General features: G+C 38.7%; 1 protein-coding gene across 2 annotated transcripts in view; it reads right to left on the reverse strand.

Annotated features, from left to right (window-relative positions):
- Positions 1-421: 421 nt before the first annotated feature.
- ZnT77C (Zinc transporter 77C) overlaps positions 422-12,254 on the reverse strand; it is a 32,555-nt gene continuing 20,722 nt past the window's right edge. The window contains exons 1-3 of one of the 2 annotated variants that reach the window (XM_017621201.1): positions 2,868-2,978; positions 2,004-2,748; positions 429-1,930 (exon numbers count right to left, since the gene is read on the reverse strand). In XM_017621201.1, the coding sequence (XP_017476690.1) occupies positions 1,239-1,930; positions 2,004-2,637 (1,326 nt within the window). In that variant the 5' untranslated portion in view covers positions 2,638-2,748; positions 2,868-2,978 and the 3' untranslated portion in view covers positions 429-1,238. Of the gene's footprint in view, positions 1,931-2,003; positions 2,749-2,867; positions 2,979-12,254 lie in introns of those variants that run through there. The other variant, XM_017621200.1, reaches the window with a different exon arrangement.

Consider the following 12,254-nt stretch of genomic DNA (forward strand, 5'->3'; position numbering starts at 1 on the left):
CTGCTCGGGCGGACTATGGTTAGCCGTGGAGGCTGCTCTGTTTGAGCAACAGGGGGCCACGTACGACGTGGTCCACTGTCTGTGTGTCCGTAGTCCCGAGCAGACCCTGAGGTGACTCCACCCCTCGCAGGCATTACACTTGACTGAGGTGGAGTTGTGGTGTAATCGTCTTCGGCATACACAGCAGGTGTATGTTTCTGGCCCAGGGTTTGACTCGATGCCAGCCCTGAGTAGGAGAATGCGTAGTGAATGTAGCCCTATGGACGGACAACTTCTAAGATACTTCGCCGACCTAAACGGGGTTAGATCGCCGAAACAACAGCCCTTGGTCGGATGAAACCCGAGTGATTCCGGTACGTAGAACCGGCTGTCGTGGGAATGTCCGTCATCGACGTGAATACTGCATTCTGACCCCCTTCGTCCAAATGGTGAAAAGGGTAGCTGAGGATTTTGTAGGGGAGAGGGCTAGGCTCCTTGCAGTGAAGAAGCGAGAAAGCTTGGAGAGATAATCGTTTACTTTCGAGCACAAGTCATCTTTTCCATTCCCAGACGTCATTACCAATTGCCACCGATATCGTTATGATGAGACAGTTTATTATCTATAGTAATTTGTATAAGCATATTTGCTTCTTTATTTCTCATTCTATTACAACTTTTTTTGCAACATTAAATTATGGTACAATGTGCACACGTCTCTTAATATATAAATAATTTCATCTTAAACAACGATGACACGGATGATGGGTGTTGGGAAATACTTGATTTTCCTATCTTATCAAAACTGTACATATGTACATACATATGAATCGTGCTTAAAATTAAATTAGTTCACTTGTACTTATTCGGCTAAAAGTCTAGTAGCATTAAAAAAATTTCTTAAGTTACAATTAGTAATAGATTTAAATTCATCAGCACTTTAAAACGTATCAAAACTAGAGCTAGTTTCTTTGTACACTTATTTATGTACATTCATACATATGCGCATATACGAAAACTTACATACAATTGTATGTCCTAAAATATAAATTTTAAACTAAGTATGTATGCATGACTACATTTTTGGTAGCAGTAATAATTTATAATAGTTTACATAAAATGTATAATATACAGGCGGGTTCTGCAATTCACTTCCGAGTGAATTTCAACCCCTGCCTATGTGAATTCAAAGCGCATTTTGTTGAAATTCACACGTAAGTGAATTGCAGAACCTGGCTGATAAATACATTTACAATATTTTATCAGCTGCATTTTCCAGTTCCTACTTCTATGACTTCTTTATTAGTTGATATCCCGCATTCTTTAGTACGTTCATGTTTTGCTGTGGATGCTACATTCTCTTCAATAGAATCTGCTACAGGTTTTGAGATGACTTTATCTTCAACACTTTCTGGGGCCTTTTCGGTCGGTTCTTTCCCGTCAAATTTTGTGTTCTCTTCGATATTTTCTGCTATTTTCTGGACCTTTACGATTTGCAAATCTTGGAGTTCAGAAGACTCCACACTATCATTACATGTATTTTGCTTGTAAAGCTGTAAATCGCTATCACCATTGGGAGATGAGCTGATTACTTCACGTAGATCAGTGCGCGAGTCCTTACAACATACTTTGTCTGCGCAATCGGTGGCGCTACACTGCATTAAGCACTCTATAGACGGCGACTTTGGGCTTTGAAATTCTGGTTGTATGGTGACTTCAGTAATTCCACGATCGTGGAAATAAGAGCGTACATCATCAATGATTTTGGTATAAAGCTGTGGGTTCTGGAACATTATGTGCACAGTGGCTACGGATTTATGCACCGATAATTGCCAGATGTGTAGGTCATGATAGCTAACTATTTCAGGAAATTTCATCACTAATGTGCGCTCGAAGTCTACCATATCAATGGAACCAGGAATCGTTTGCAGGAGAATTAGGCAAGACTGTTTCACTGTTTAAGAGGTAGGAATTATAACATTAATCGAATTCCATAAATTTTAATACTAAATATAAAGAATACTTACTATAAGGATAACTTAGCGAGACTAAAAGCACACATGAAAATATCGAAAGTACGGGATCGATGAATTTAGCTGTGTGCTCTTCATCTTCCGCCATGTATACAATTAATGCGCAAACGATTACGAATATGGTACTAGAAACATCTCGCAACATCTCCACACCACCTTGCCTTCTTGGTGTATAATGTACTTGTCCGATTTCTGCTTTAAGGTCATCCTTTAGTTGGCGGTCGTTGTCTATGTTCTCTTTGTTCGGTTTTGAGAGTGATCGTTCATCGGCTTGTAAGTCCCCACTGGTTGATAGCACACGATCCAGAACTACATCTCCGTTAGGTGTCACATGCAAAAAGCTCCCCTGATGCATTGTATATCCACCGATTAATAGATACGTCAATCCATTTAAGATAAGGCCAAAAAAACCTAGTACCATAACAATAACTGGCAAGTGCATTGTATCTTGATGATCAATGTGTACTAAAGTCTGCAACGCCTCCACGACCAGTGAAAATGAAAGGGATGCGAGGATTATGAAAACAATCAGCATGGTTAGTATGTCTATACGAGTCCAACCGAATGTATTACGCAACTTCATTTCTCGGCGATGACGTGTCGCTGAGGCTGAATGAGGTCCAGACATATGTACCACTATAATTTTATCTTTATTCGGCTTTTGGGATAAATTACTATTACTGCCGGCATATGCTGAGCTGATGTACTCTTCAAAGTTGTCATCACGTTTTCTGCTGTGCTGCAATGGAAAAGTTTTGAACCAGGTTATTGTTTGTTGCTACTGATAGGCAATAATAAAGGTACATGCATATTAAAATTGCTATATATGTGTATGATGAATGTATATGCAAATATTACCTATTGTATAAATGTATTTTATTTTTAACTATTGTATAATAAATTAATATGTATTAACACAATTTGGTCTTATATTCTACTCATAATTAGTGGAACTCTTAACAGCTAAAGTAAAGTATATATTATTCGTTTCTACTTCTTTTCCAATGTTGCAATATTTTCTCCTCGGTACTAAATAATGAGCTAATTTCGATATCGTGAAGAACGCAAAAACGCTTGAGAACTTGTAGCGATTGTAGAGCCTCATTTATGGAAGGAGCACAATCATCTTCAATAGGCTTTTCCGGCGTTATTATTCGAGAGATTTCTTCTTCGGTACTGCATTCAGTAGGCTCATGATAATTTTCTTTAATCTCTTGCGTAGTTGATCCTTCATGACCAGATGCATTTTCATCGCAGTATAAGTTGTACTCCGTTTTGCATATTTCCTGCAAAGGACTGGAAATATTAATAGAAGAATCGTCGATAAAGCTGTCGTCCCTTTCGCATTTGACTTTCATAGGACCAATTCCATTTCGCCTTCGCCATCTAAAAAGCCAGTTCAATCCGGGATAAAAGTCATCTTCTAGTTTTACCGCGAACTCCTTCGCTTTCTTCAGTAGCACCGTGTTAGATATAGCTGCATTTTGAGTTTTGTTTTCATTAAACCACTGACATAGTGCATCTTCGACCTTTTCGTGTACACTTTTCCTTTGCCGTTTTCGATAAATGCTTCCACTCTGTGCAGCTTTCTTGTACGCTTCTCCATTTTTAACAATTCTATTTATAGTAGATAAAGCGCAGTTGTATCTCTTGGACAAACTCTTTTTATCAGTTTTATTAGCCACTGCTTGTATTATATCAAGTTTTTGTTTCAACGATAACGCACTGTTTCTTTTCCCCATTTTTTTGGTTATTATAATTGCTAGTGATAGTACACTCAGTAGCAAACAAATCGATCCATCTGAATATTCATCGATGTTTGTGAAATATCGATTAGCTTGAGGCACTAAAGTCGAGTTTGCACACCAAATTCAACTTAAGAAAACTGAATGTATTGTNCTAGTGATAGTACACTCAGTAGCAAACAAATCGATCCATCTGAATATTCACCGATGTTTGTGAAATATCGATTAGCTTGAGGCACTAAAGTCGAGTTTGCACACCAAATTCAACTTAAAACTATGTTCACATATCAATATTATCTCAATCAAAGCTAGTTTTTTAATCACCCCGTTTACACAGGCAAATCTCAGATTATTAGCCGTCAAATTTGTTGTGCTTGTTATTCCCACATCTCAAGGAAAATTTATGTTTCTTCTCTGTGCCACCGTGATCACGTTTTTCTGCTATAATAAGCAATATAAATATATTTTAACTTAACATTTTATTAAAAATACCTTTACAAACCTCTTTTACTTGCTAGCGTACATTTTTGTTTACTTTTACATTTGGCATTTCTCCTCTCTTTCGCAAAAACAATCGATAAAACTAGGATGGACACCGAAAAGTTATCGGTTAAATCTGAGATTATTTTATAATTACAGATTAACAAGGGACGAATTTTATACGGCTAATCTCTTGTTATAATTACAGATTAGGGTGTTAAGCTCGAAAATGAGGATAATCTACTTATATGTGAACCTAGTATAAGAAAACTGAATGTATTGTGGTTAACGCTGCATTAATAAACTCTGCAGACACATGAGGTCCATTCCATATCTTTTCGGACTAGAATCTGAAAAGTGTCAAAATGCAAGAGCGTAAGGAAAATGCGCTCAATTAAAGAGAATAATAGGAAAAAGTAAAGGAACGCAAAAAAAACAAATTCTTAGTCCAAAGATGGCAACAACAAAACTAACGTCAAATAAGAATAGAAATGTATGTACAAAACACATTCACACAAGCACAAGCACAAAAAACACTCACTATATAAATTTTTTTTTGCCTCCTTCCACTTTCAATTCACTTTTTTTACTTTTTGGATAATTCTAACTTTTTGTATATTCTTTAATTTCCGTTAATTTAAATTCAGTTGAGTTTGACACTTTTCAAGATTTTGCCAGTAAAAATTCTTCTGACTAAAGAACCAAGGACTTGAATTCAATTAAAGTTGACGCGTGTGGAAACAAATAGAAAACACAAAAGAGAATGCAAAAAAAATTGCTTTCAAGACTTGACGTGTCCTACCTACCTCGGACTGACCTACTCGGACTGAAGAGAGTCACTCTCACTGAGTGTTGCTATCTCATATTTGCTGTCATCTTCGAGTTAAGGAACGCTTTTTGGACTAATATGGTAGACAGACGGAGAAAATTAATTTGAATTAATAAGCATAAATGCAAATTAAAATTTTACCCTTACAGACGGCAGTAATGCGAATAAAGCAGCCGCAAGGTCGTGGCTTCGAGTCACACGGCCAGTATACTTTTTTTATTTCTTTTTCATTCTTTTTTTTATAAGTTCTATATTTTTTTTACGTTACTTTCAGTTAGTTGTTGTTGAATTTTTAACAAAATTCTTCTCTAAAAATTAAAATTAACTAATAGTAAAATAAGAAATGTGATATAAAATAAAGCAATTAAAAATAAAATAAAGTAAAATTATATATATAAATAAAATAAAATAAAAAAATATAAAATAAATAATAAAAACAAAAAATTTTTCGCAATCGCTCCAACCGAGTATCGAACCTGGCAGCTACAGGCTTGTAGCTCGCAACTCTCACCACTCGGCTACCGCGCACGCGAAACTCGACCGCTTTATTTGCTTACTTGTACAAAGGACAACAACTGGCCGTTTTATACCAGTGTTGTCATCGAAAATTCCCCGGATCCGAGTTAATTCCCAAAAATTTCGTGCATTTGTTCGGCTGCTTATGCTCATTTTAAAGAGGAAAATGCATGAGTTAAAACAAATTGGTTATGCAAATAATCGAGCCCGTTTGTCTACCGTATAAGTCTGACTACTTCGGACTTTTTCTGACTATTTCTGGGAATAAGGAACGCAACTTTTGTAGAAATGTCTAAACTCAAAAGTATAGTTAATAAGTTTTAGTATGCGCTTTCGTTAGGCATGAAAAATTCCATATATCTTTTTGATTCTATGGAAATTAATTAACGTTTAAACAAACGCTTTGTGCAACTAAAAAATTGTTCACATTATCATAATTTTCAGCTCATTTGTAATATACTTATAAGCAAATCATGCTGAAATCAAGTGATTTCGCCTTATAAAATCTGTTAATAAATTAAATAGAAATGAGTTTATAATAAATCAAAAACCAAATGAAGAAGAAAATTACTTTTCATTTATTTTAGCTCCCACTGTTGATAAATTAAAAAAAATGCATGGTATGCAACCATTTTTTAATCAAGTACAAATACACACTCATACCACATTCCCACGACAGCCGGTTCTACGTACCGCAATGAGTCGGGTTTTACTCGACCACGGGCTGTTGTTTCGGCCTACATTCGCTACGTAGTCGAGTCAAACCCAGGGCCAGAAACCTACACGTGTTGTGTATGTCAGAGACGACTACACCACAACTCCACCTCATTCAAGTGCAATACTTACAAGGGGTGGAGCCACCTCAGAGTCTGCTCAGGACTACGGACACATCGGCAGTGGACCACATCTTTTGTGGCCCCCTGCTGCTCAAACAGAGCAGCTTCTACGGCTAAACCCAGTCCACCTGAGCAGCTCAACACAGACACCACAGCACCACAACACAACAACATAATAGACCACACCACAACCACGACAGACCACATAACAGACACAACCGCACCACCACCCGCACGCCGCCGCCAACAACTCCTAGTTCCTCCTACAATCTGCACGGTATGTCAGACCTGGATATTCCGTAATGTGACATCAGTCACGGGCAACACCTGCGCTGGCTGGTGCCACTTTAGGGCATGTTCAGGTCTGCGCACCACGCGAGATTAGATGAGGAACTTCGAGGGGCCGTGTTGAGCTGCTCGGTAGCAAACCCCAACTGCGACGCCACCCACTACCACCACAGCAGCGCGCACAGCCAATGGCGGCAAGCCTACACACATCCCTCACACCCAGCATAACTACACGTCTCCCGAACCACATGAAGCTCCTTCAATTCAACTGTAACGCCCTTCAGAGCAAGATCGAGGAGATAACCGTCTTCATGGGAAGGCATGGTATATTGATAGCTACAGTCCAACAAGACATTGTTGAATTGTGCCGGGTACAACGTCCACCGTCGAGATCGCGAGCGAGATAATGGTGGTGGCTTAGCGTTCATCACGCCCCACACCGTGCAGTATCGTCTTATTGAAGCAGAAAGAATGTCAGGGCATTACTATCCGGTCAGGCGATGTTGAGCTCGAAGTATTTAATGTATATATACCCCCTGTCACTTGCTGCCCGGCAGGATATCACCCTGACATAGGTGGACTCCTCAGAGGTGAAAACCGTATTGTATTGGGTGACTTCAATGCGCACCACGATATTTGGCACTCAAGCCTATCAAACGATCGTAGGGGAACAGACTTGGCTGAGCAGATAGACGATTAGACATTCTGCACAATGAACGACGACGCACCCACCAGGATTATGGGAAGCTGCTGCAGATCGCCAGACATAACAATGGTCAGCGCTGGTCTGATAAACAGCGTATCATGGCGACCTATGCTGACCTTGGCATCAGACCATCTGCCCATAGTCATCTCGATCGATAAACCACCTGACTTTGCTTCCGCAGAACACCGGACCTATTCAACTCTTCTAAAGCTGATTGGAAAGGCTTCGCGGAATTTACTGAAAGCACCTTCGCTGCGCTTCTCACACCAACCGACGTCCACCTTGGTGAACTTAAGTTCAGCAGGGTTGTCAGTGCTGCTGCAGCTCGCTTCGTACCGGCAGGATGCATTACGGACCAACATCCAAATTTCCCTGCTGAAGCGCCTGTTCTAGCCGGCGAGCGTGACAGCAATTTCTAAATATTCCCAAAGCTCGTAAAAAAATTAAATGTGAAAATTAGATATCTAACAATGTAAATTTGCATCGCGGGTGAGTTCAAAACCTAAACTCAGAGTGGCCAAAATAAAAGTAAAATATTTTCTTGTGTTCTGTTTATAAAAATAATGTGATTACACACTTGTAAGTTTTAAAAAATAGAGGTCGTAGAGCACTAGCGTTATTTAGACTACGTTCAAACAGGGGCCTAATTGGCAATTAAAAACCTTTTACCAATTTAATTGTTACCCAATTTATCATACAAAAATACAATTTTTTAATTGCCAATTAATTATTAATTGGCAGTTAATTTGTGTCAGATTCTCTATGCAACCCTGCAAGGTATGTTTAATTTTGACTTGGAGCTATGTTTATTGAACAAAGAGCAATGACCTGCTTGTTTCTGTCCCTCTTTTACAGCTGAGATCAGGGATGGAAAATTTAATTATAAAATTGTACCTAATTTACGGAAAGCTTTATCTAAAAGTGGATAGATGTACCCGAAAAGTAAGTATGTATTTCTATATAAAGAAGATAGGGGGATAAAAATTCCCATCGATACCACATCAACTTCGGTACTCACGTTAAACAAATTTTGGCTATGAAAAGAATCTCTTCGAGCAGCGCGAGACAAAACTATGTTGTAGAAAAGGTGAATTAATTTCATCCCAGTTCTCCGATCTGACTTTGACCACCTTTTTGTATCATTTGTATGCCTCTTCAAAAAGGAGGGAAGGTATTGGACCAGTTGCCCGCAACAGAAAATGCATTGAAATGTCAATAAATATAAGAACTGATTTCCTGAGAAGTTATTTGGCTACGTTCCAAATGTACCTAAAATTGTGTGTTTGTACCGAATGCACTTTCAAACTAAATAAAGGTACGATTGTACCAACTTTTCCATCACTGTAGGTAATCCAGCAGCTGATTTCGTATCGCTAATTGCGCAGCTGACATATGTGTGAACACAAAACTCAATTTCGCAATTTAAAGCTTAATTGCCTCAGCTAATTGGTCTGTTTGAACATAGTCTTACACTATCTTCACCATAAACTCATCAAATGTTCGGTTCACTCATGACTTTGCACGTGGAGTATATGTAAAATAGTTTATTTGTGTTAATGGCATCATTTTTATTATTATCGCTCCGAGTTTTAAAGTGAGGCGAAAAATATTTATCACATTTTTAAAACACAAAACTTAAACATCAAAAAATTCAGAAACTGACAATCAAGGCGAATTAATATAAGGTGGTGTTACTAGTTCAGCTGATTTTGTGTATGTGTTTCGCCGCACGGCTTCTGATATCAAATTGAAAAATTTTGTTTGAATTTCTACACACACTCTTACAGATTTTGACAGTTTATGCCGCCAAAGCAAAAACAAAATACATGTAAATTTTTGTTTTTTTACTCCTGCTATCACCTTATATTAATTCGCCTTGCTGACAATAGAGAAAAGACCGAGTGAAAAAAGAACGATGACAAATAATCAAGCAAGCAAGGAGCACAAAAAGAGTTCCACCGTTTCATCTTCTACAAGGCAAGATGGGCAAATGGACTTGTCATTTAAGCCTATCACAGTCAGGTGTTTGTGCCACGTGAAGTGCCAGTCAGCAGTCCAGAAAGTTGTCTGCAGTGTCGTCTCCTCAGTGAGAGCAAAAAATTAGATAAACCTTGCGAGATTGAAGGCAGCATGAGTTTTGCCCACCTGCATCCCCTCGATGCCTCTCCGTAATTTCTGAGCGAAGTATTCATCCAGTTTCTGATGGTGGCTTCAGACCGAGGAATGCTAGGTCTAAGCCAACTCTGGCCAATTGGTTGGATGTCTCATTACCAGGTACTCCCGGGTGACCTGGCACCCAGAGTAAAGCAAGCTCGTTATGTTTACCAACACAATTTATTCGAGACTTGCANGCAGCTGATTTCGTATCGCTAATTGCGCAGCTGACATATGTGTGAACACAAAACTCAATTTCGCAATTTAAAGCTTAATTGCCTCAGCTAATTGGTCTGTTTGAACATAGTCTTACACTATCTTCACCATAAACTCATCAAATGTTCGGTTCACTCATGACTTTGCACGTGGAGTATATGTAAAATAGTTTATTTGTGTTAATGGCATCATTTTTATTATTATCGCTCCGAGTTTTAAAGTGAGGCGAAAAATATTTATCACATTTTTAAAACACAAAACTTAAACATCAAAAAATTCAGAAACTGACAATCAAGGCGAATTAATATAAGGTGGTGTTACTAGTTCAGCTGATTTTGTGTATGTGTTTCGCCGCACGGCTTCTGATATCAAATTGAAAAATTTTGTTTGAATTTCTACACACACTCTTACAGATTTTGACAGTTTATGCCGCCAAAGCAAAAACAAAATACATGTAAATTTTTGTTTTTTTACTCCTGCTATCACCTTATATTAATTCGCCTTGCTGACAATAGAGAAAAGACCGAGTGAAAAAAGAACGATGACAAATAATCAAGCAAGCAAGGAGCACAAAAAGAGTTCCACCGTTTCATCTTCTACAAGGCAAGATGGGCAAATGGACTTGTCATTTAAGCCTATCACAGTCAGGTGTTTGTGCCACGTGAAGTGCCAGTCAGCAGTCCAGAAAGTTGTCTGCAGTGTCGTCTCCTCAGTGAGAGCAAAAAATTAGATAAACCTTGCGAGATTGAAGGCAGCATGAGTTTTGCCCACCTGCATCCCCTCGATGCCTCTCCGTAATTTCTGAGCGAAGTATTCATCCAGTTTCTGATGGTGGCTTCAGACCGAGGAATGCTAGGTCTAAGCCAACTCTGGCCAATTGGTTGGATGTCTCATTACCAGGTACTCCCGGGTGACCTGGCACCCAGAGTAAAGCAAGCTCGTTATGTTTACCAACACAATTTATTCGAGACTTGCATTTCCGAACTAGTTTGGAATTAGTTAGAGGGCCGGCCAATGCTTTAAGTGCAGCATGGTTGTCATAGCAGATACGTTAGCTCCTTCCCATCCACCTATGTCCCACCACGTAGTCCATGGCTTTGTGGATTGCAATTACCTCAGCCTGGAAGACCTAAGTATACTCCCCGACAGAAATGTGAAGCTTATCCCCCTTCGAAAAAGACCCCAGATCATGACCCAGAGTTAGTTTTGGAGCCGTCAGTGGAGATTCGACAATGTGTGAGTCCGGTCTCAGCGATGGAATCAAACCAGAATTCAGCCTCAGGGAACTCAACATTATAGAATCTATTCAACAAAGTTAATGGTGGCGTACTATCCTGTAGCATTGAAAAGACAAAGGTGCTTAAATCTCTGCCGCCAGCAATTTTCGCCTCGCCCCACTCATTGTCATACCAGTATCCGGTTCTTTTTAGTGACGGTAAGTGCAGCAGTGCGTCAAGAGCACTATACACCACTAAAAAAATTTATGTTAAATAAAGAGGCAAGCAACCATTTTAGTTCTTTACATCGAAACCAGATAAATTTTCGTGGACCCCCATTTACAACTCATGGATCCCCAAAATTTTTCACGTCACCGTGAACCCCCGTTGAGTCTTCCGTGGACCCCTTGGGGAATCACTGTACTAGACCAGTCACACCCACGGCAAAATTTGCCATGTGTACGGACTCGCGTTAGTCGTTAAAATCAATATCTAATTTAACTAATCATAACTTCTACGCCAACTCCATACGAAACTTACTTATAAAAAATAATAACAAAATTAAACCTGGCCATACAAAAATAACAGGCAGCGAGTTAGCCGACACAGTAGTAAAATCCGCACATAATTAACCACTTATAACTACGTCTAACATACCATATCCCGATATACTAAGACACATAAAAGATATATTCAACAGTCGACACCAAGAGTTATACGATAAAAGGACTAACTGGTACAAGCTAATAACCCCAATATGAATAATATATACGATCATTTTAAATTGTCTCCTAATAAAACATAACCAGAAAAGACTTGGTAAAGATTACAAGACTCAGACTGGGTAACGCAAAGATGTCCCACGAACATATAATTAGTAAAAAAGTAGCAACTGTAAATACTGTAACGCATCCAATTCAACAGTAGAGCATATTTTAGACTACAGCATCCAATTCAGAAGACACAGGAGTTCTCTTAATAATACAAAGCCTTCAACAATTGTAACAATTGTAAACATAAATAAAATATTCAACTATCTAAAGTATTGTAACATATATAATGATATTTAAAGTTAAAATAACACTGGTCTACAAATTTCAACTTTTTTTCTGCGAATAAGACGGGACCTGGTGTTTCTGAACGGATTTTTCGTGCTGAACACGAATCCGGGGTCAAAAATGTCCCATCACGTCACGTTTTCGAGAAAAAAGGGGTTGAAACCCCTAAAAACAGCGTTTTTGGCCATTTTCGAAAAATT

The sequence above is a fragment of the Rhagoletis zephyria genome, unplaced genomic scaffold, assembly GCF_001687245.7.
Source record: "Rhagoletis zephyria isolate East Lansing unplaced genomic scaffold, Rhagoletis_zephyria_1.1 Rzeph_scaffold_02391, whole genome shotgun sequence".
Classification (NCBI taxonomy): Eukaryota; Metazoa; Arthropoda; class Insecta; order Diptera; family Tephritidae; genus Rhagoletis; species Rhagoletis zephyria.